Below are 24,584 nucleotides of genomic sequence, written 5' to 3'. Positions count from 1 at the left end.
CACAGATCAGTTTAAAACATTTCCAAAGGTAAAAGAGCGGTCATTCATCTGAAAATAGTATTTTTAGGAAATTAGACCATAGACAATGAAAGTATCTAACTGTGGCAATAAATTAGGAAGGAAGGTGTGCTGCTTCCTGCTTTGCGTCCTAATGACTTCTCCTGTAAGTTTGTTAAATACTTGTTGGACCAGCCACATTCATCGTTCAGCAACCACATTTTTTTTTAAATCAGATTATAATATTATTTTTTTTTTTTTTTTTTAATTTTTAAACAAACTTTATTAAACATTTTCAAAATTAAAAAATTCCTTTGAGGAAACATTAGTTTGCAACTGAAACATAAATTCACAACACACAAGCGAATATGTAACTATACATTTTTTCCAAGATAAACTTCTAAATTTAAATAAAAAGAAAATAAATAAAATACATTTAAATAATCACAAAATAAAATAATCACAGGGGTTGACATTTCAACAAAAATGTATAAGCGTAGCAAGATTGTATCTTAAAGAGCAAGAGACTCTAGCATGGTTTCACATAAATCATTTATAGACTGATTTTCTTTTGAAAGTACCTTAATAGATGTTATATAACTTTTTATTTCGTTTTTAAAACATACTATGGAGGGTTTGCTGTTTTTCCATTTATTTTTATGTATATGATATTTACCCAAAATTAGAATTATGTTCACCATCTTGGATACCTTCTTTGGCAGACCATCCATATAAATTATGACCTGAAACTTGCTGAACATACAGTTGTTGATCCCAATCTTTAACCACCGATAAACATCTTGCCAAAAAAGCTTATAATATTATTGTTTAGTTAGTCCATCTGAGTAGCATAACCTATTCTGTGGAAACAGCGGTCCCTAGTGGTTATTTTGCTGAACTGCAAGAGGGAACCTCGTCGGTCAATCAGTCCAGCAGGTGGCGCTAATCAGACTCCGCAGCTGCTGTAAAAACACCAACGAAGAAGAGCCAGCTTGAGATTTAACAATTTGCAAAACACACGAGTGTTGAATGAGTTCACCAAGGATATTGTAACGTTGAGTTAAACCACACAGTTTTCAAAGACAGGTCACTTCAACAACTCAGAGCACTTCAGTAAGTCCGTTTCATACAGTCCGGCTCGGTGGCGTCTGTAAGCGTGGGCTAATGTTAGCTGTATTAGCAGACAGGACTAGCGGCTGAAGTGACAGTACTGGACACAGGTTTATATCAAACAGGGCGTGGGCTACAGCATTACAGCCTTTAATGTGTTGGTTAAAACCCCCCTCTCTGGTTTAAAAGTAAATAAAGTAAATAATGTGAAGTAATACTAGGCGGTGGAAAGCCTTGTTAGCACGTCCATGCTATAGTCAAGTAACTTTACTGCTCCATGACTTGATATATGACTTTATGTTCTCCTGTATGTGCTCTCTTTAGGTGACCATGTCAGGAATAAAGAGAAAAATAGAGGGCAGTGATCCAGACTATGACAGCATTTCGGAGGTCAAAAAAAAGAGAAACAAAACTGCAGAAAATAATGGTAAGTTGTAACTCTGAATCTTGTGGTTGAGGCAGTTTACAGTTTTTCCTCATGTTTACACGCCCTTTTGTCTGCTCTTTTGTTTTTTTTACCATTTTCAAAGCTCGAGAAGCAACAATACAGAAGATTGAAGCCATCATTAGGGACCAGTTTTCTTTGGAAATGAAGAACAAAGAGCATGAGATTGATGTGATCAGTCAGGTGTTTGAATTATGTTTAATGTACCTGTTTGTATTAGTAATGCACGATTGCATTTTATTTTTTGTGTGTGTAAAATGGAAAGAACAACATTTAGAATCATTTATATTGTGTTGCAGCGTCTAAATGAAGCCAGGAGGATGATGGATAAGCTACGGGCATGCATAGTAGCCAATTATTATGCCAGTGCTGGAGTGATGAGGCTTCCTGAGGTATTTTCCTATATGTTACGATGCAGACAGCTGTCAGCCTCTCTAAGGTGGTATGGTATTGTATTAGTAATATCAACTTTATTGCAGACAGGTCCATATAAAACACAATACAATGTAAAACGTATAAAAAAAAAAGAAATACAAAAATATCAAATATACATCTATAATACATACAAGCTATTGCTTGTAATATATTCAATTTATAAAACATACAAGCTATTGCACCAATGCCACCTTAGCCTAGAGGTGAATCTATAGCAGCTTTTCAAAGGGCTGACTAAAGCTTCAATTATGTGGTTCTCTGATTTGTCCAATCGACACATAAAACCAAACATCAACTGTCTTAAGAGTGCCTCACAAGTTGGCACTCTGTTGGACACAAACAATTGACTGGCACTATGCCACCTAGGAACACGCAGCAGCAACCTCATTGCATCATTGTATGCTACCTTGAGCCTCTGCATTCTCTTTTGCAATTTGTAATGATTTTGCCTCTGTGTCTTAGCATGCCTCTAAAAGCGACCCCGCCGTATTGAACCATCCAGCCATCAGACGGTTCCTCGAGTCCCCGTCTCGTTCCTCTTCACCACTCAACCAGGGCTCTGAGACGCAGTCTCTCGTCCACTCAGAGTCCGAGTCCCTCTCGCAGCAAGGAGAGGGAGCTGAGAGAAATGGAGATGGTGCATGGAGAGAAGACAGCAGCAGGCAAGAGCGCAGGCCTGGACGCAACACTGGCAAAGTATGTTCACCTGGCTGAATTTTGGGGGTAATTGGAATTTGCAAACTTTTTTTCATTTGTTTTTTCTTTTACTATTATTAAAGCTACTCTCAATTATTTGTCATAGGACACATTTGGTGTGCCAGTGTCCACAGGAGCAGAGCAGAGGGTCACCTACCTCACTACTGGAGACGAAGCTTCTAGACTTTACGTAAAGAAGACTATTGTTGTGGGAAACGTGTCCAAGTATGCCACCAGACAAATCATAAATTTTACTCTTGCAGTCAGCTTTTTGACTCAGTATATTGTGGAACAGGTCTTCTAGTGAGTCATGATCAAAAATTAACCCTTGAACACATTTATAAACTAAAGCAACCTGTCAAAATACATTCACTTCCTGTGAAAACAATGTGCTGATAGATGTAAGTGCTATCACCGTGCACAAATCATGATATAAGTACAGAAAAATACTAAGAAGCTTTAATATGTGAAACCAAGGTCTAAGTTGGAAGTCCAAGCAGATATGCCACATCTAACCCTCCTTGTATGTTTGTCTTTGCACTCAAACCTGTTTAACTATTAGCATTAAAATACCTCAAGTGTGGAAAAACCTTTTGAATTACACCTGTGGACCATAGTAGGAGAAAGAGACCTGAGAATCAATGTGGTTGTACACCTGAAAATCTTAACATGAAAGCCGAACAGTAAAACTGAATCACAGTTGAACTGGTCTTGTGCAATACTGTACTCTCAAGAGTTGGGCTGCTATTCAATTTTGCTGCAAGCCCAGTCATGATAAAAGTTGAAAATACCTTTATACCTAATTTAATTCCCCCCCTGGGCCAACGGTGATCCAGATGACTGACAGCTTCTTGAGCCCACTTTATTCAGTAAAGTCATGGACATATTAATAAATGGATGTTTGATTGACAATTTCTAAATATGTGGTGCAAACTGAATGTGTCAGAAGACTAAATGAGTAATTTCTCATGTGTTGTGGTGTGTGTTATTGGAAGAATTGAGACAACGAATAATTAAATATAAATGAACATTACGGTAAATGAGAGGAGGTTCACCTGGGTTAACCAAATATGTTTTTTTACTGTTTGTAAAGCTGGACTGAAATATTTACATTATTTGTTACTTTTTTCTGTCATGTGTTTTAACTGATACTTGGTCTGTAACTCATGCTGTACGAGCTGCCCTTAATCCTTCACTCTGGTCCTCCTTTTAGAAGTTTCAGAAAAATAAAAAGCAAATAGCAACAAGTCATTTTTAATCCCTTCCCCCTTCCTTTCACCTGTCGTCGTTGTTTTGCTGCTTGCTTGGTATAAAACTCTTCCTCCTCTAACTGGTTTAAACCACTTTACATTAACATAATCCACAATGTTTACATGAGTCTCAGCCATCTCTGCCTCTGGCTATTTTTCATCTGCGCTTCTTCTTCTCAGGTACATCCCCCCAGATAAGCGGGAGGAGAATGATCAGTCTACCCACAAGTGGATGGTGTACGTCAGAGGTTCCAGGAGAGAACCAAGCATTGACCACTTCGTCAAGAAAGTCTGGTTCTTCTTGCATCCCAGCTACAAGCCCAATGATCTAGTGGAAGTCAGGTTTGTGCCTGTGCAGCGTTCTTCATATTTGAAGCTGTGTGTAAGCACCCCTAAGTCACTGACACTTTATTTCAGATAGGGAAGTCTCCTCCCTTGATATAAAACTCAGCACATGTTTCATGTCATTACCCGAGGCAGCAACAGAAGCCAGAAAGGCGAGGGCAAACTTGTTCCAGTAAGTTTGTTCCTTCGCAGGGTTGCGTTGCCCATAGACACAATATTTACTTTCACCTAATCATGTTCTAAGTCAGTAGAGCAGCAAAGAGCTCAGTGCCCCACCTCTTCCCACACATCACTTCCCAAACTGATGTGAACAAGGAACCAGTTCTGGATAAAAACACATGCATAAGAAAAAGTCATAATCATAAGCTAATTTGTGATTCATCTGTTTTGATAAAATTAAGTGCTAAAACAGCAAACCCTTTAAAAAAAGAGCACTTCCTCTTATATTTTTTTTCATGATGCAACTCATTCATTCTCATTGCATATGATCCTTATGAAGTGATAATGACTCCAACTACTCTGCCAGAGTTTAAGCCAATTCAACAGGCCGATTGTCTGCAACATTATATGTTGATGTGCTTTAAAAAGCAATGAATCAAACAAAATATCACTTATAAATAATCATGGGCGCACCTGTCATAGATAAAATCTGCTCTGCCTTAGCTCAGAACATTGTGCTATGTAGATCTGTGTCACACAGTTCATTTTTGAATCTCCTTGATGTTATGTAAGCTTTGTAGCTTTGAAATCTGGATTTAGAGTTTAAGATATCCTCTTAAAAGTGGCAAAGGATTTAAGTTTGCCTATGGCTTCTGAATAAATGATCTCTTTTATCAGTCAGCACTTCTCATCCAGAGCTTTAGCCTCCTGGCTATTTGAGCTGACGAGGCGTTCACATTGCTGTTGAAGCAGCTCACAAGCCCTCCCTGACTGACTTAAGTCGTCATTGGCGGTGAACCCTGCACAGGCCTGATACCCTCTGCTGACGCTCGACACAACCTGAATGTATATGAAGGGATCAATTAAAGCAAGAAGAAAACTCATGAATTACTCGAGGGCATACTCGAATAGACACATTATCTTGCATATATTTCCCTTCATGGAGGCAGGCAAGGAAGCATCAGCTGAATTCCTCAAGAGAGGGGTGTCCATTGTTTTTCCGAGTTTATAAACGCAATAGCAGCTAGAAAATGTTGCCAAGAGTGTTTTCTTTCAGACATGGTGGGACATCGTATTAAGTATTTAGCATTTGTCTTTTCTCAGTGAACCTCCCTTTCATCTAACGCGTCGCGGCTGGGGGGAGTTTCCTGTGAGGATCCAGATCCACTTCAAAGATCCTCGCAACAAACGAATTGACATCATCCACCAGTTAAAGGTCAGCTCTCATCACAGACTGGATTATCGTTCAGGTTGCTTTCCTCCTCCGACACTGACACAGTTTAATTGACCCTCCTCTAAACACCCAGATGGCTTTATTTATGAAGTTTGAATGGTTAATATTTTGATTGTATAAGATTCAGCAAAAACAAACTGGTTAATTCTTCATATTTGTTATTAGACAGGAACAAGAAATTGCAGATCTACATTTAATACCAAAGATGGCAGCTGGGTCTTATTTTTTTTTTAACATTTCTTTCTGTTGTCAGTTAAAGGTCATGCTTTCTCATTAATTTAGTTCAGCAGCTATGAATACCTAACTTTAAATCTACCGTGTTCCTGTAGTTGGACAGAACGTACACGGGGCTACAAACGCTGGGGGCTGAAACTGTAAGTTATGAAGGACCTCTATATTTTTCTCAGACTTTTCTTCCGAGTTTTGCTCTGATGGTGAGTTATCTTTGTACCAGGTGGTTGACGTGGAGCTCCATAGGGATTCTCTCGGAGAAGACTACATTCCTCAGCCCCCGTCCTCCAAGGTGACTCACAGGACAGCCAGTCCTGTCTCGGCCTCCTCCTTCGCCCAGACTCACGGACGCTCCAGTTCCCCGACCTCACATGACCCCTGTCTGGCAAAAGGTACACCAAATGCCTTGAAAATTATAGAATGGCGTCTAATGTACAGAATTCTCGTTATGAGTTTTTTTTCTTTAAACACTAATTGAGATATTCCCAAGAATATTTATTGAAAGATTTTCCACAGTAGAGCTCCACAGAGCTTTGATTTTATCCACCGGCTGTTCCTCATTGTGTGCTTTTACATCAAGCCACATTTTTAATTGTCTCTCTGAATAGCCTTATCTTAAAAAATAGAATTAGATAGATAACATCACCTGTGTAACTTTTTGTCCTCTCTTCATTAACTTGGAACAAAGTTTTAATGTGGTCTTTTGTCTCCAGGTTTCATCAAGGCAGAGACAGGAAGGCCTTTGCTTGGTCCCAGTTCAGCCCTCACTACTGGTGAACGCACTCCAACACGACCAAAGGCTGGTGACAGGGTTACTCTGGGTTCCCATGGCAACTCTGCCTTCCAGCCTATCACAGCAAGCTGTAAAATAGTCCCCCAAGGACAACCGCCCAGTCCTGCCGAATCTCCTGGGAAGTCCTTCCAACCGATCACCATGAGCTGTAAGATAGTTTCTGGTAAGTTGTCCATCAGGTTGTTCATTTCACATACTTTCTGAAGAAATTATGATCTCTTTGCCTTCTCAAAACACTGAGAATTTGGATTTTCTCACAAAGGAGGAGAATTTTAAGTTGCACTTCTCTTTTCACACAAATTTGTTATCAATGCACTGAGAATATGTCTATTGCGCTGCTTAAAATAATTACACAAGAATCAACCTATACGTATAACAATTAGGCGCACACAGGAAGGATATGATGACGATATAATGAGTTATGAAGATTTTTTTTCAATTGATGTGTTTTTAGCCAAATCACTATTAAGATAACTGGCAACAAAATTAGTTAATGGAAAGCTGGAAGCAGCTGAGTTTAGAATCAGCATTTTCAGTTACAGGTCAACTCACACCTTTGGTCCTGAGCTGAGATTAGAGAACAGAAAAACAAGACTGCTGCTTTTTATGTATGTAGGGGGAGATTTTGTGGACGGGTCCTGAGCCAGACGCAGAATTCCTTAAAAATCATAGTTCTTGACTGGTTTGGTATTTCTTGGGGTTTTTGTCATAAGAGATACGTATTCCAACTTAAGTGACAGGAAATGGATTGGATGGATGGAAAATTACATGAGGAGTCAGCTTTTGCCACAAAGATCAGAAAGGTTTGAAGGAATCAGAATCAGAGCTTACTATCGTATATACCCAAATAGGGCTGGGGATCGATTCAAATATCAAGAATCGATTCGATTCCGATTCTTAAGATTCAGAATCGATTAACACGATTCGATCCGATATTGATTTGGGTTACTGTTAATAAAACAGTTTTTTCAGCTGTTGAATGAATGATATGACTGTAGTTCTGCAACATATTAATACTAGTATTATATTGAGATTCAACAGCAAGTATTGGCAGCTAATGATGCTGTAAGGACTAATCAGCTCCCAGAATGTAAGGACCAATCAGCTCCCAGAATGCTGATAGAACTGCTTTCAGAAACATCGTGTGGGTCAGAATTACCAAACAGATCCAGGGCAGCAAAAAAAGGACGAAAGAAATCGCTTTTATTTTTTCCCCATTTATGAGAATTTGGTTTTTAAGATTTATGCAAATGTAACCCCAAGACAGTATAATAAAGCAAAGAAATATGGACAATGTATGCAATTATAACTGAAAACTTTAATGTTTTCATACCTTTAAACATATTTAAAGGCAAAAACATGGCACCAGTTATTCTCGTCTCCAACAAAATATTCCTTTTTTGGGCATAAACAAAAAAGTACCAAAAGTTGTAATGTAATGATGGAAAAAAAAAAAAAATTTTTTTTTTTTTAATCGATCTTTAGACATATGAATCGATTTTTAGGAATTAATATGAGAATCGATTTAAAATCGGAGAATCGATTTTTTTCAACACAGGCCTATACCCAAAGATCTTTGTAAATCTGAGCAAATTCTGCTGAGAGGTTCATTACAATTAATCTGTGACTTAATGTTCTGTGTGGTTGTAAACATGTCAAACATTGATATCAAATAAGAATAATACATATTTTCCCACTTTTAAGGCATATTCATGCTTAGGCTTAACAAGCCCTGAGGCACATTTGTATAAATTATTTAACTTTTTTTCCCCAATTGAGCCTTTCAAAGAGATTTTTTTATTTTATTTTAGAATTGTGATTATTTAGTTATTTGTATAATTTTTTTAAATATCTAAAACTGAGTGTACCTTCTCACCCACAGGGTCACCCATTTCCACCCCAAGCCACTCTCCACTGCCCCGCACACCCACAACCTCCACCCCTGTCCACAGCAAGCACAGCTCTTCCTCTGCGCTCAACAACCCTTATATTATCGTTGACAAACCGGGCCAGGTGATTGGGATGGCTTCCTCATCTGCTGCCTCCACAGGTACGTCTCTCGTACTTGGTGCCAAAGTGCTGCTGCTGGAAATCGGGAGCAGACCTGCAGCGAAATTGAGAAGCGGTGTCTGAGCCACCCACATAAAACATTAAATCGGCTGTGAATAATGTGCTTGAGAGCTGTACTAGTGAGGAAAAGTGCCTTTCAGAGTCTCCCAGATTTCTTTTTTCTAATCCCTGGTATTTTCTCATCCAGCCTTGTACGGCCCCTCCTGACTTTCTTGTCCTCCGTTTCACTCTTTATCCCTGTTATTGCTTTGCTAAGGTGTGACGTGTGGTGAGACGGCAGGATAATTGCTGGATGAGAGGTTACCATGGTGACTGAGCTTATGTGTTTCATTAGCAGTACGTTGGATGAGACATCACATTTTGTATGTGCTTGACTTTTGAATATTTTTTACTCGTAAATAGTCTGTACTAATCTGCAAAGATGATAGTTTACTGCCATCTTTGCGCGTGTCACTGCATCATGCACCAGACCCTTTTTACATTACCATAGATGTTTTATTTACATCCTCACATCAGAGGTCTCTGCATCCATTGAACTCTTGTGGTTTTTTTGTTTTTCTTTTCCCTACATAACTTCCACCCACTCGACCACTCCTACGCTTCCTCTACAAGTGAAAAACTAGATCAGGCAGCAGTATTGGAGTGCTAATAAATGACTTATCATCACTCTGGATGAGATCGATGTGGGTGTTGTGGCTGATTCACCAAACCTGCAATAGCTTATATTTTGGATTTATTTATTGCAGCGGATGTTGGATGAAACTTGAACAATACTGGGCTTTTCTTCATCATGACGTGCAGATAAATGTTGACCTCAACACCCACGCTGACTAGTCCTGACACAAAACTGTCACGATGCTCCACAGCTGCTTTGATATCGTTGGAAAAGTTGACAAGAACTGCACATGTCCTCACTAGTACAGCTATCTCTCCCCTGACTTGTTGTGTTTGTGTTGAATTATTTTACAGGAAGCCCCTCTGCCAAACAAGTTCAAGGTACCCGCTCTCCGGCACCTAAAGTTCACTCCGGCACCTTCCTCTCCTCAGGAGTGAAGGTGAGGTAGCAGAGTCTCATGGTTTCCACCCTCGGATATACAGGGTGCTTGCGCAAGTCTTGAAAGTCTTAATAAGTATGGAATTTTGAAACACTGTTTTCCAGACCTTGAAAAGTCTTGAATTTTGTGTGAAAGTCTTAATAAAGTATGGGGAAAAAATGTATGGTAGAATTTTACAGTATGCTCAAAGGCATTGTGAAAATGTGAAATTCATGTACTTGTGATTTTCATGTTTTGAAATGTTTTCATCAGTCAAAACATAATTTACTGTGAATAATGCATTCGTTCATTGAATACTAGCCTATAAAAAATTCTAACAAACATTTCTAATAAACACAATTGGTACAATCTCAACCAATGAAGTAGGCAGTAGGCACACAAGTATACAAGTATGTAAAGTTAAGGTCTTGGGAAAAAAAATATCAGTTTTAAAAAAGTCTGGGAAAAGTCTGGAATTTTAATCTGGAAAAAGAGCAAGCACCCTGATATAAATATCTTATGAGCGAAAACATTTTCTTCGACTTACCAGTCCTCCAGCTGTTAAATGACTGTCCCTGTAGCATCTGTATCTTTAACAAAGCAGCGTGATAATAATAGTAGGCCAAGGTGCTATCTTCAGCAGATGGGAGTGCCTTTGCAGCTATTTAAATAGGACATCCTTCTAAAGATGGGGGAGGGTGGTGTGGGACGCTTTGCGGAGAGAATTGCTCAGTTCACTTTCACACAAGATGTCTCAATAGCTTGCTGTGAAGTGATAATACTCCCACATGCTCATTTTATCTTCACTTCCCCTGAAAGAAACACTATTTCATTTCAAATTTCCATTTTTATCATAGTGGTGCTCTCATCGGTTTTGATTCTATGGGTTTCTCTTTTGAAAACATCTTTATTTGTTGTCAGCTAGGGACCAGGGTGGCAGAGGAAAGAAAAAAATATCTATGCAATGAATAAATGACGATGCTAGTTTTTAAAAATATGTTTTAAGTACCAGATCTTTTCTTAATGCTCTGCCAACTGTAGATTGCAGAACGGATGACACAGATCCTCATTTATAGTCAACATATGTCATAGCAGTCTTTTGTGGGAATTTCTTTGAACTATTAGGGGCATTTTTAAATAAATATGGCCGCCATATCATCAGCCTCCAGTGATTTAAAGGTTTTTTTGTTTTTTGCCCTCGCTCTATCTTTCATGTTCAGGTTATTATCAAGCAGGAGCCTGGGGAAGTTTCAACACAACAGCAGCAGATGGTTTCCACAGTAACCAGCCAGCAGCAGCCTGCTGTTACAGCAGCTCACCAGTTTGTTGCAGTGAAGGGAGGTCACATGATTTCCATGTCGGCCCAGAAACAGGCTGGAGGTGCCACAGGGTCCACAAGTAGTAAGGTCAGATATTAATGGATATGCCCAGAATCCTACTTATGAGTCTCACAAGAGTATTGATCCAAATGTGTTTCTGAAATGAATGGATTCCTAAACTGTATGTGGCACTTGTCCTCTTTACAGATGTTGGGTATTCCTGTTAGCTCAACACTTCAGTCGTCAGTCAAACAGGTTGCCATCAGCAGTGGACAGATTCTGGTTGCCAAAGGCAACCCTTCTGTCTCTAAGGTGATGGGTGGGAAGCAGGTTTTGGCTCAGGGAGTCGCTAAAGCCATCGTCAGTGGAGCCAGCAACATCTCTGGTCAGCATGCCGGTGCCAAGGCCACCGGTGGCTCAGGTGGCAAAAGTGGAGGTCAGAGTTCACACAGACGGAGCACGCAGTTCACATACATTTTTACGTCTTTTAAATTTAAACATCCGTTGCTCTTTACTGGGAAAAAAGTTATATAAAATATTGTATGGAGCTTTGTTAAAGGAACATATATGAATACGGGTACAAGGTTATCTGCTCTAAAGTGACATGTATGAATTATTTTGTTCATTGTGTATACTTTTTTCCCAGTGATGGCTACTCTTCAGCTCCCAGCAAACAACCTGGCCAATTTGGCCAATTTGCCTCCAGGCACCAAGCTTTACCTGACCACCAACAGTAAGAACCCATCGGGGAAGGGGAAGCTTCTCCTCATCCCCCAGGGAGCTATCCTCCGAGCGTCCGGTGCAGGTGAGGCATTTTCACTTAAATCTTTAGCACTTCAGCTGCATTTCAACACATTCAGACCTGATGCAATATTTGTGTATATCTAACTGCCACACCTGGGACAACATGAGCTTTCAGGCCTTATATGATGCAAGTGCTGCGTCATTGTTGTGAAGAGACATAAACGGGGATTTGAGGCACAAGGGCAAAGTTGAATAAAAGGAGAAAGGTTGAAATTAGTATTTAAATCAATTTAACCATAGGTCTGCATGGACTTGAGATGAAATCTCAAATCTAGATAGTGCTTGAAAGCAGCCAAAAGCAACACACATGTTGTAATTGATCTCAGTGGGATAATGGTGAATTAGCATTTTTTCCTTATGTTTTATACTCTGTTTTGTCAGTTCACACTCAGCAGAATGTCTTGGTTTTTAAAACCTAAAAAGTGCTTTTAAAAATGTCTTGTGACACTTGCACTCTCTCCCACTCTCTCTTTTGACATTTTTGAGGTGCCATATACGATCATATGATTTGGGTTAATTTTATCTTTTTTTTTGTCTTATGAAGACTGATTTATAATCAACTTACAAAGAGTTGAAACTCAGTATTTACCCAGCAGCTGTAGAAATATCTGTATCAATGGGGAGGTCTAGTATAGATACTGGTATTAATAAAGTTCTAACCATACCCCTCCCCATTGCTCTATATACGTCTGAAATAAAAATGAAGCTTGTACTTCACAGTCACAGATATTTGCTACCGCAGTCTTTTTGTTTCAGTCTTTCTTTGTTCAATAGTAATAACTCAAGAGTACAGAGCCTTCAAGGTTTGTTTGATGCCTCTACTTGTTGAAGATGAGCGAGGTGATGTGTGAGTTAATGTGGGATACAGCATATCAGTATTGTTTGTCTGATTTGAGACTGATGTGCATGTGGCTGTCTGTAAATTAGGTCAGCAGTCCCAGAGCAGCTCGTCTGCAGGCGCGGGGGGCTCTCAGAACTCCTCCTCCTCCTCTTCCAGCAGTCTGCCTTCCAATCTCTCCTACACGTCCTACATCCTTAAACAGACCCCACAGGTGGGTAGAGACAACATTTTTTTCTAGGAAATAAAGTCATACACACACTGAAACTGTGGCATATATTTTCGTCGATTAAATTACTTTTGTGTGACGGCACAGTGGTTCAACGGTATAAAGTGGATGGATGCAAAGGTCTAGTCTCAGTGAAATGTCATAAATAGCCTCAGTATCTATTTACACACGAGTTTTAATGAGTTTAAAAGTCTGATGGAAATTGACATTGACTGTTTTGTGCAAATAGATTATTTCTTCGTAGCAGCCTGTACAGTTAATTTCTATCTGTGACATTGATTTGTTCTTATGTCGCCACGTTCCAATGATATTGCTCTTGCAGTTGCTTTTGAGACATTGAACCCTTTTGATATAGATTATGTTATCCATTGTGGTTTATGTTTCAAAGGGTACATTTTTGGTCGGCCAGCCAGGACAGGGATCAGGGAAGCAGGGGGGGTCCAGTTCCGGAGGTCATTCAACATCATCTCCAGCAGCTTCTACCCAGCAGGCTATCCGCGTCACAGCTGGACAGAAGGCAGCCATTTTGGCTCAGGTGAGTGGGGGGGCGGGGTTGTTTGAGGTCAGGAAACTGGTGTAATCTCAATTAAATACCGGTACAATTTAATGACTTTGGTGTGACTGTTTCGCAAGCACAGGCAAGTCCAGACACACTTGTGCTGACCTTACTTTTAATGATTTTTACAAGCGTTTTCAAGGTCTAGTTTCCACAGTCGGAAGAGAATCGTGAACAGTCGTGCTTGCGTTGATCACAAGGTGGCTGCCAGTTTTCTCCACTTCTTGTTATTATAAAATCAAATATCACAAGTCTTTGTGTAAATAGTGACCCTACAAAATGCTCATCTTCGAGAAATCGTCTGTGATTTAAATCTTTGTCTTTTGATATGAGAGGGTGTCATATGGACAAAATTAACTTTATTAAGTCATATGTTTGTGTTTTAAGTCTTTGTCCTGTACAGGTGGGCTTTAGCAGCCAAAAGCCCTATCAAACTTGTGTTTGTACTCGGCAGCTCTGTTCTTTGTTTTGAGCAGACGTTTCCCGTACATGCCTCTTATTCCCCATGTCCACTAGATCAGTGCTTCTCAATCCTGGTCCTCGAGTACCACTGTCCTGCATGTTTTAGATGTTTCCCTGCACCAACACACCTGATTCTAATTAAAGGTCCTAATTAGCTTGTCACCAAGGTCTGCACAGTCATAGACATATATAAAGGCTAGATGACTCGTCCGCGCTGCTGCCAATGCAGAGCGACGTCGTCACACGGCGGCCATCTTGCCACAGGAGACTCGCTCACTTTAACATTGTGTTTAATGGTGCATGTTCTGCTTAAACAACCTTAACTTGCTCAATTCTCAACAGATTTTCAAACAGGTTGGTTTGTTATGAACGTCAGATATGTAGTTATGACACTGCATACTTGTGAATAATTATAAACATTGAAAAACGTACTGTTATATGAAAATAACAAGAAACAGATAGCTATGACATGGTATATTAAATCAATATTTCCATAGTATTCTTAGTAACATTTATATTTACATTATAACATATATACATATATATTATTACCATATAACACACATATATATATATATATATATATATATATATATATATATTATTACATTATGATGTATTTATATCATGACATTATAACATCTGTGTATATATATATGTATATATACATGTTATATGGTAATAATATATATATGTATATATGTTATAATGTAAATGTTACTAAGAATACTATGGAAATATTGATTTAAATACCATGTCATAGCTATCCGTTTTGGTTATTTTCATATAAAAGTACGTTTTTCAATGTTTATAGTTATTCACAAGTATGCATACATCTCTGACGTTCATAACAAACCAAACTGCTTGAAAATCTGTTGAGAATTGAGCAAGTTAAGGTTGTTTTGCAGTACAGGCACCATTAAACACAATGTTAAAGTGAGCGAGCTCTCCTGTGGCAAGATGGCCGCCGTGTGACGACGTTGCAGCAGCGCGGACGAGTCATCTAGCCTTTATATATGTCTATGTGCACAGTTCTGTTGATGACACAGGTACTTGTATGTATCACGGTGTGCTGAAGCAGGGTAGCATCTAAAACATGCAGGACAGTGGTAGTCGAGGACCAGGATTGAGAAACACTGCACTAGATGCTTACTTAGGACACTTGATCACATTATGATTAGTTTTTTTTTTCTTTTTTTAGATGGGTAGCTATTTTTTTTTTGTCAGTGTAGACTTTGTATTGATTTATTGTTCCCTGATTTTCTGACACCTCAGCTGCTTTGACGCTTTTATCAAGCTTATATGAGGATTTATTGTTGTGTCTAACCAATGTCTTTGATTGGCAGGTGGTGGGCAGCTCACAAGGTGCTCAGTTGAAGCTGTCTGATGGCTCTGTGAAGACGGTAACGGCAGCAGGAGCAGGCCACATGTCCAAGCCCGGTACCACGACACTTAGGATGACAGGTGGAGTCATCACTGCTGCTAGCTGCACTCCCGCCAGCTCTGCAGCCACAGCCACTCCACAACAGGCGAGTTTAATTGTCCTTGTCTTTTTCTCACTTATTGCACCTGCTAATTGCTCTTTGTAAGCCAAGCCGCAATTTCTTTTAAAATACATTTTCAGGGTTTTTTTTTTCTTCTTTTTAATCCAAGCAAACTGGGTCTTTTAGTTTGCATGGACACAATATAAGAGAAATGTATTTGAGGATTCTGTGCAGTGATTCATATTTTAAGTTTTTATTTTTTTGTATTTCTTCATTTGATACTTAGTGACATAAATTCAAATACTATGTATGCCAAGGCAAGATGAATATGTAAAAAAAAAAGAGACTTCTAAAGCGCTCATTCAGCCTCGTTTTTGAAGTCGGGGGTTTTTAAGCATTAAAGGCAGCAGCTACGCCTCATTAGCTAGAGTTATGGATATACACGCAAGACTTCCTTGAGGCTTGAACAAATAAATAAGTTAATAGTTTTATAATGTAGAAAATGTAGCAGCTCCCTGTCAACAGGCCCTGATGTTGAGAGGCAGCTATTTGTACAGACTCAGTGAAACCAAAATATTTTTGCAAATGATTTTGTCTGTTAAATTCCAAAAACACCAGTGACCGGGTCAGCACAGCTCTCTGAGTTAAACAGTACTGGATAACAAAAGATTAAAGATATTTAACAAGCATTAACCTCCCATTCTCCCTTTGCATGTTACCTGTGTAAAGGTGGAACACTTAAAGCATTACCTTAAAAATTTGATGTAAAATGATACTTTGTTTCTACTTAGAAGTGAACAGCTTATATAGATATACATCATGTGGATCTCCTCTATCAGTGTAACCGTTTACACTGATCAGTTTAATTCAAAAGACAGCTGATGAATGACGTTTTACTTGTTCATTAGAAAGCTTGTAGAAATAAATCAGTGTTTTAATTAAGTCACAAATTTACATATTTTTAAACTGTTTGCATGGAATCGTATACGCATTAGTGGCTGGGTGGATGCCAAATCTTTTATTCATAATGCTTTTTTTTGTTTATTTTTTTCAAACGAGATGTCAAATTGGGCAAAACAGTTGATGTCACTATAATTTGGCTGTTTCTCTCATAAAAAGTAGGTTTTTTTTTCTCATTTATTGTGAAGCCCCCTAGTTTCTTTGCTCTATTTGAAATCAAAAGACGGATATTGGTAAATGTGTTTAAAAAAGTAAATAAATAAATAATCATCAGACCACGGTACATCTGTAAAATCACAGATGTTCATACATGCAGTCTTCCCAGACAACATTTCTGTTCATATTTCTTTTTGATAGTAAACATAAAAAAAACATTTATAGGGAGTTTAGTTCTATTAAAAAGCGGATATTAGAACAGAGGTAGTAGGGGAGATGAAAGCAGATGAGTGCTATCCCTGGTTGACAGATAGTTATAATTAAAGTATTTGCTGTTCTGTGATGCTCTGTTTTTTTAACAGTAAATAATGATTTAAAATTCCAATGTATTTTCCAAACTAATACATAGTGTAGTATCACTTTGAATTAGACATCAGAGAGTTCCACTCATTCAATGTTTGTGCAGTGTATTCATACTAATAAATGACGAAGAGCTGAGGCTTTCTTTTTAACTTCTGCTTGACTGGTTTTTCTGTGTTTCCGTGCAGGCTGCTGATGGTGGGAAGTCTGCCTCTCAACACCACTCACTTCTGGTGGCAGCCAACCAAGCAGCGGTCATCAGTGCAGCCAAGAGCGCCAGCGCCGCCGCCGGCAGTGGCAGCCTCCCCAAGACGGCTCCTTTAACCTCTTTGGTCAAAGGAACTGGCAGCTCTGCGGCAATGACGAAGGGTGCCGTGGGTTCGGGTGGGGCCGTCATGACAGTTGGAAAGGGGATCACCAATGTTCCCGTCCTCGGCATGTCCAAAGGAGCGGGAGTAGGGACTGTTGTGGGTGCACCCAAAAGTAGCAGCGCATCATTAGTCTCAGCAGCATCATTAGTCAGCGGGGTGGCAGCTGGAGGAGGAAAGACCACTGCTACACTATCAGGTAGGCACAAGGACAACTCATGATACATTTCACTGTTGGTCTGCATTTATACACAGAGAACATCATACAAATTCTGCCACAAAATGCAAATTGTGTTTTGAGCAGGAATGCTGAAGATCCACTCTGGAGGTTCCAGCTCCCAGCAGACCGTCTTAACTATTCCTGCCAACCAGCTCAAGCAGCTGGGGGTTGGTGCTGGCTCTGGTGGACTGCAGACCTTATTTATGCCTGTTGGGAAAGGTGAGGTGTCTTTTCTGAGCAGAAAAACCACGTTAATTATTACAGATGAAAAATCTGTGTGCTGAAGGCTTAAAAATGATTATGCGTTGATTTTATAGCGCACTTCTTTCAACAAATTTAAAAAGCACAAAATCTTGAAATAAACTTTTTCTTGATATTAACTCCAAACATTACAAAAGTGAGGAGGAGCTTTAATTTTTATTGTCCTGAACTGAATTCATACAGTATTCTCTCATTTCTGTAGCAACAACTTTGTGTTTCCCATACTCTCCCCCTCTCTCTTTTTTTTTAATCTGACTGTTAGGCTTGTTTACTTAATGGGCTATCCATCAAAGTGTGTTTTTTGTGTGTATAGCGGTGTCTAAAGGCCCAGTACCCACTACTCCATCCTCTTCCTCTTCCTCCTCTTCCACAAACCCTGGAGCAGCTGGAGCTGGAGCCTCCCCAGGTCCTGCCAGCCAGGCCTCCCCCTCCCTTGCCCTGCCTTTGGCACAAGGTGAGAGGGGTCCTTCCTCATCTCCATCACTCTCCTCACCGTGTTCCTTATTTCCCCCCCAATCCTTTTTCTTTTCATTTTTTGTGTGAGTTGTTGTCAGAATGAGGTCAGATTTGCAGCACTGCAGAAAAGACAATGCACTTTGATACTTTACTTAATTCTGAAAAAATACTTTTTATCATTATTTTGTATTGTCTTACACAGTAATTTGGGTATTAAAGTTTGATGCTATGCCGAGTCATTAAAAAAACACTGCACTGTAATCTCATAATTGCCTTTTTCTCGCTTAATTTTAAGAAATAGCCCGCCTTGCCTCAAACTAATATTTCTCTCCTACTTTTATTTCTGATGCCGCAGTCAAGACGGAACCAGGCGCTGCTACAGCTGTCACATCTGGTCCATCCCCCCCGGTGACTGCTCCTGCTCCCACCTCTGTCCACGTCACCTCTGCAGCTACCACCGTCAAGCAGGAACAAGGAGCCGATCACTCTGCGCACGACCTCATCAAGTAATGATGACTTGTCCTTTTGATTTATGCTTAGTTTATAAGGAAAGCGGTAATAGTTTTCACTGCACCTGCCGCCGTCAGTCATCAGAGGGTAACTGTTTTTATGACTTGTAGCACTGAAGCGAATTTGTAATTAATGCAAATTGCCTTTAGTAGGAGTAAATTTATCAAGTCTGCAAGCATAGTAAGGGAGGTTTCAGTAAATACTCTCTCCTTCTTGCTGCTGTCTTAATGAACACAACCCAGACATTAAACCTGACCGTAATTGCTTTTCTCACAGCACTGAACACATAGAAACCATGATGCAGCTGCTGACAGCTGTTGTGAAGAAGTTCCCTCTAATTGTGCCAGATAAGAGTAAGTAAGGTTTCTTTCCATGTGCTTCACTTCAGAATTCACATATAAAACCTGCCTGAAAGGCTGAAAGTTTGTGCTGTTTTTTCAAGATGTTTAATTCTGTTCCACCCTTTGTTTAGCTGAAGACTCCCATCCATTTTGTGCCTCTTCAGTTGAGCAGTATTATTCTTGGAATATCGGAAAGCGCAGAGCATCAGAGGTAATTTATATTTTCTAGTCTTGTTTGCACGTGATCATAAAAGTTCATATATAGAGACATCTGTCTATTAAAGTGACTCTGAACTTTTCACTTGAACTGCTGATGGAACAGAGAAGATGTTTTCCTCTATTGTGATCTTTATAATCCAGTATTAAAATCATCCAGCTTCTTTGTTGATTTAATCATGTGTCAGTGATGATAGTTATTTTGTTTCCTCAGCTGATAATAAGAGAAGCAGAGCAATGTTTTTACCCAGAAAACTAATGTTGAGTAAAGTAAACTGTTCTGCTTGCAGAGCATTTTCCTCAGTTTAAGGTTTAATTTAACCCCACCTGAGAGGGACAGTAGCACCCTCCTACCAGCTCGCCCTCTTTCCCGTTTTCGTGTTAAGGGCATTTGCAACATCTGCAGTTTTGCTGTCTGTGTAATCTGTCTTTGAGCTGCATCCCGACCTGGTGAGTTTTCTGCTGGCTCATGTCTTTCCATCGGGTCAGATGTGTATCTGCCGGGTCATCTAATCATAATGGGTTCATCACTATCTAGCAGAGGCCACCCCTGTCTTAGCTATGTGCTCTGTGGCTATAAAAAGCTCTCAAGAACAGATGCAGATATTTATATACACACGTTACTGGTTTATTTGGACCGTAGAAGGTTCAAAGTAGTCACAGTAAGTCACCGTAAAATAGTAGCACAGACTGGTGTTTACATGACTTAAGGCAGCCAATTCTGCACATCAAATAGTATTTAGTTTGTCAAAAGGTTTTTAGGACTTTTGAGTTGTATTTGTTAAATTTCAACATTTGTCTCTGAAGCTTCAGCGAGCGGTGGCGGTGAAGCGGGTTGTCCAGGACGTGCTGGACCGCTCTCCCCGCCTGCAGGCCCTCACACCCCCAAAGACCAGAGAGGTTGTTCAGTGGTGCCGGCAGAGGGGCTACACGCCGCCAGACCCCGAGCCACAACACAAGAACGACGACGAGTCTATTGAAGACATTCTCACGCAGATAGACAATGAACCTGGTGAGCTTTTGCTTGTGCTTGGGTTTTTTTGAGTCCGTCTCATACAGGAGGCTCTCCGTAGACTTTTTTTTTTTTTTGCGATTTCACCCTTCTCTGATTTCACCATCTTGCAGTGGATCAATATTTCTCCTTCAGGGTTTTTGGTGTGGGTGTGTGGTTTCTTGGTCCACTTATGTGTTTGCAGACTTGTTTTGTGTGTGAGAGCAGCTAATCTGCAGCCTCAGTGTTTCGTTCAGTTGCACAGTGTTCAAGATAGTTCCATGTTTTGTCTCCAATGTTGTCTCATTTCTTAAGGCAGACGTTGTAAAAAGCTTTCCGAGTTTTGCTTTAAACACATGCAGTTGCTGTTTGTGCTCTGCTGAAGCTGCTACTTGTGGAACGAGGCATGAAATCAACATGTGAATGTCTCCGCAGAGTGTCCGTCAACCTTGAGCAGCTGCGAGGAGCTGGCGCAGCGGCTGGAGCAGATGCAAGCTCTGCTGAAGACCGAACCTGAGGAGACGGATGATAAAGTAGTCGATGTCATCACTGTAACTCCTCCCCGCCAGAAGCTAAAGGTTAAGGAGGAGGAGCAAGAAACTGACGTGGAGCCCAGATTCTTCCTCGGCCCATGCGTGTCCTCCCAGTTTGTCGGCGAAGCAGCTCAGCAGGTCAGAAGCGTTCCTTTTTTAGGAACGCGGGGTTATAGGTGGTCTTTGTCAATTCCTTTACTGCTCGTACCTCTTTCAGTTACTACACCAGATATATTTTTATATATGACAACGCTTTTGTCTCTTTCAGATCGGGGTTATGTTTCAGCCGGTGGAAGTGGAGAAAAATCTGTTTGCTCCGGTAGTCGAAACCATGATTCTGAAGGTTGGTCCCTACACAGGACAGAACAGAGCACAAAGCAATCAGTTAAAGGAAATGATTTTACTTAATCACATCCAACCTAATCGATGATTATGTGGTGGGTTAGATTGGCTTTCCTTAAGTAGCATCGCCTGAGATGGCCTGGCTGATGTGAATTGGCATAAATACAGTGAATTGAATTGGATGTAGTCTCTCACTTTATTGCTTCTGTCAACATCTAGCCTGCAAGATATTTTTCAACTTTACAATATCTATGTGACTAATGATGAGTCTGTGTGTGTCTGCACTAAAGGCTACACAACAGTTTGCCAGTGACATCCTGCGAGAAGCTCTGGCTGGGGCGTCTGCCAAATCCCCTCCAAACAGGTCAGTTTTTTAAACTCAAAATAGCTACACAGTCATTAGTGCTGCTGTTCTGTTCTTCATTGTGCTTATTCTCTGAAACCACATACGGTATGTATTTAAAAGAAAAAAAAGAAAAGTGGGCATTTAATGTAAGAACGTGATGACATCTGTAACCACTGCCTCCCAACGCAGGCCAGTGAGAGAATCTGACGTGAGGTGTAGTTTGGCATGCCTTGCCTGGGCATGCCACACTACAAGTTAAATCTTCCCTCCTTGTGAGGAGTATTTTGTCAGGTTTACACTACGTTTTATATACATGACCGGTAGTACTCGAGATGAGGGGGGGATGGCATCCCCCCTGAAATAAAAACGGTCCAAATCATCCCCCCTGTAAAACTGCCATCCCCCCTTTCCATCCCATATGTCATTTCATCAATGAATGTGGTTTTACTGCTATTTCAACATTTAGTCATCACCAGAAAAATAACACCAGAAAAAATAACTTATATGACAATTTTCACCTGTTTCAAGTAAATTTTCACTTGAAATAAGTAGGACAATCTGCCAGTTGGACAATATTTATCTTCTTATTACAAGCAAAAACATCTTGTTCCACTGGCAGATTTTTCTACTTATTTCAAGTGAAAATCTACTTGAAACAGTTGAATTTTTTTTTTTTCAAGTGATGAGTCTTGTTTTAAGTGTAATGAGATTTTTTTTTACTAAAATGAGACATTTTAACTAGAAATAAGACGAATATTCTTGTTAAGATTTTGAGTTTTTGTAGTGATCCATTTTACTTATCCTGTGAAGGACAGAGTCATATTGATAAGTTCAGAAAAAATGTTTTTAATTGCTGTGTTTTGATGTATTTGATGTAAGCCCAGTGGATATTTAAAGCTTACAGAAGGCTGCATTTAACTGCTGCTATGTCATTCCTGCAGTATTTCTGCAGGTGTTTTGGTCAGTGATATCATTTGTAATGTATTATATTATTTGTAATCAGCACAAATTATCTGTCCCATTATGATAAAATCCACCATCCCCCCTGAATTTATTTTACAACTCGAGTACTGATGACCGGCAGCGGTTAATTGGGACATCGTGCATTGATTTGGTGTTGTCAGGAGCATACCGCATACGTCCAAGCCTCATACACGTTTCAATTGTGTTTTATTCTTAAAAACCTTGTATTTGGGTTTTCAGGGTGCCGAGAGACATCACAGTCATGAATATCCACCAAGCAGTCAGTAGCATCCCCACCTGTGACTTCCTCACCAACGCACACATGGGTTATCTGAAAAAGGACAACTGAGGTGAAATGAGCCTTGACATTGACCTGTAACTGACACATTTGGAGTGAAGGGGGCTGTCTGAACTGCTGGCTGTGACAAAAGAGACTCCTCTGTTGGAAGTGACAGCTCTACTGTGTTAATATTGGCACCTAGACGTAGTCCCATTGCCTCAGGTCTCGCATTAATAACTAATGTACTGTATTCATTAACTTGATCACAGAAGAGGCTCAGCTCGGTTTTTAGAGCAGCTGCAGAGAAGCAGAATAATAATAACCGGGTTTAATATCGTAGGTATGTTGTCACAGTTTGCTCCTAATGTTTCTAGAAATGCTGCATCATGGGGCTTGCGTTATTTGATTTAGAGCGGCTCTTCTGCTCTTTCATACCTCATAACTAAATTATTTTAATGATGAAGCGTTTCCTGCCAGACTGCTGCTCATAGGAGAAATGAAGTCGGAGTAACTCATAGGACTAAATAACAACATCAGACAGTTGTCCTGTCCTTCATACGTCTTACTGTCAAGTCTCTTCAATTCTGGTTCACTTTCTCTCTTCTCCAGCAGAGAGGAGCCTCTAATTTACAGCTATTTGGAAACACAGATGATGATCTGAGCACTCTTTTGGTTGCTGCTTTGAGCGAAAGAGCCATTGCCATGGCGACCGGTAATCATTAGCAACATCCTTTGATATGTTTCAGAGTTTTCCAACTGAGGTATTTAAGAATCCTGCACTACAAAGTAATTTTACGTTTTAAAGTGCAGAGAATAATGTCATTGAAATCTTCATAAAATGAGCGGAAAAATCTTGTCTGACCAAATAAATAGCACTGGTCATAGTGAACTCTGAGTCATTGTGTGTTCAAGGCACCATCTCTTAATATTTGACTGTTCATCAAGAGTTTTCTGACCTGAAAGCGGTCTTAAGTATCATTTTTAGAGCCATAATCATATCTTTCATGTCATGCTTAGTGCACACCAATCAGCCACAACATTAAATCTTCTAACTGATTATTGGCATTAACCATCATGTTTGAAAATGTCTGGTCCTGGAAATCATGTTACACATTGCTGCAGATGGGGGAGCTCCACAAGCAGCCCAAAGCAATGACTCTATTGCCCAACTCCCCAAAGCCCAATCCAATCACTCTGAAACACGGCAGGTACACGAGGTCGTCAGCCAGGAGCCCACGGCACCAAAGGGTTTCACCGTCATCAGACGGTACAGGACACTCGGGGGTCCCGCACTCATGCAACACTTGGTCCAAACCTTCTCAGCTGCATGACAAAGACCTATGAAGTTTAATGCTGGTCAGGTGGTTTTCATGTTGCTGCAAATTGGTGTGTATAACCGATATGTGAACTATAGTGTTTTCAAAAGCATTTTATGTTAATCTAATATGAACACCGTCAAACAGTAAAACCTTAACAGTAGTGAGTGTGTTTATATTTGTGTGAATACTGGATGTTGTGCACGCTAAAGAGAGTGAAGTTCATTTCGAATGCCTGTTATGTGTTTTGATACAAATAAGATTGTCAGTTTAATGTGAAGCTTTACATCATGTTCATGTGTGGATGTTTGGACGAGTGCTTTTAATGCCTGTACAACCAAACCAAATTAGTGTACAAGATACCTAGACACTGTATTGTCATTTTTCAGTGCAAACCAAAAGATATGATCAATATTCTTATATTAAAAATATTTCTAGCAAACTATATGTGTTGAACATTTTTTTTGTGTGTTT

General features: G+C 39.8%; 1 protein-coding gene across 2 annotated transcripts; it reads left to right on the top strand.

The window, feature by feature from the left end:
• The first annotated feature begins 974 nt into the window (after window positions 1-974).
• yeats2 (YEATS domain containing 2) lies at window positions 975-24,547 on the top strand. 2 transcript variants are annotated; one of them, XM_061732166.1, is made up of 30 exons: window positions 975-1,110; window positions 1,432-1,534; window positions 1,638-1,735; window positions 1,852-1,944; window positions 2,450-2,683; window positions 2,790-2,908; window positions 4,114-4,275; window positions 5,542-5,653; window positions 6,001-6,045; window positions 6,126-6,294; window positions 6,616-6,858; window positions 8,578-8,745; window positions 9,735-9,820; window positions 11,020-11,205; window positions 11,326-11,554; window positions 11,765-11,923; window positions 12,850-12,974; window positions 13,378-13,524; window positions 15,354-15,536; window positions 17,156-17,534; window positions 17,640-17,774; window positions 18,130-18,270; window positions 18,628-18,778; window positions 19,059-19,135; window positions 19,255-19,334; window positions 20,147-20,351; window positions 20,766-21,001; window positions 21,132-21,206; window positions 21,496-21,569; window positions 22,755-24,547. In XM_061732166.1, exons 2-30 carry the CDS (start codon window positions 1,438-1,440, stop codon window positions 22,861-22,863), a joined length of 4,317 nt encoding a protein of 1,438 aa, XP_061588150.1. In that variant the 5' UTR covers window positions 975-1,110; window positions 1,432-1,437; the 3' UTR covers window positions 22,864-24,547. The 2 variants fall into 2 exon arrangements, with proteins under 2 accessions (XP_061588150.1, XP_061588151.1); XM_061732167.1 differs by lacking the exon at window positions 18,130-18,270.
• The last annotated feature ends 37 nt before the right edge of the window (window positions 24,548-24,584 follow it).

Source organism: Cololabis saira, chromosome 10 (assembly GCF_033807715.1).
Source record: "Cololabis saira isolate AMF1-May2022 chromosome 10, fColSai1.1, whole genome shotgun sequence".
In the NCBI taxonomy this organism is placed as follows: domain Eukaryota; kingdom Metazoa; phylum Chordata; class Actinopteri; order Beloniformes; family Belonidae; genus Cololabis; species Cololabis saira.
The sequence above is the reverse complement of the archived record's forward strand: the minus strand, read 5'-3'. Positions and strand labels throughout refer to the sequence as shown.

Excerpts from the sequence above, each read along its gene's own strand:
- yeats2 (XM_061732166.1), top strand. The coding sequence starts at position 1,438 with ATGTCAGGAATAAAGAGAAAAATAGAGGGCAGTGATCCAGACTATGAC. Across the intron at positions 6,046-6,125 it reads AAACGCTGGGGGCTGAAACT|GTGGTTGACGTGGAGCTCCA; the intron begins GTAAGTTATGAA and ends TCTTTGTACCAG. Across the intron at positions 17,535-17,639 it reads GACCACTGCTACACTATCAG|GAATGCTGAAGATCCACTCT; the intron begins GTAGGCACAAGG and ends TGTTTTGAGCAG.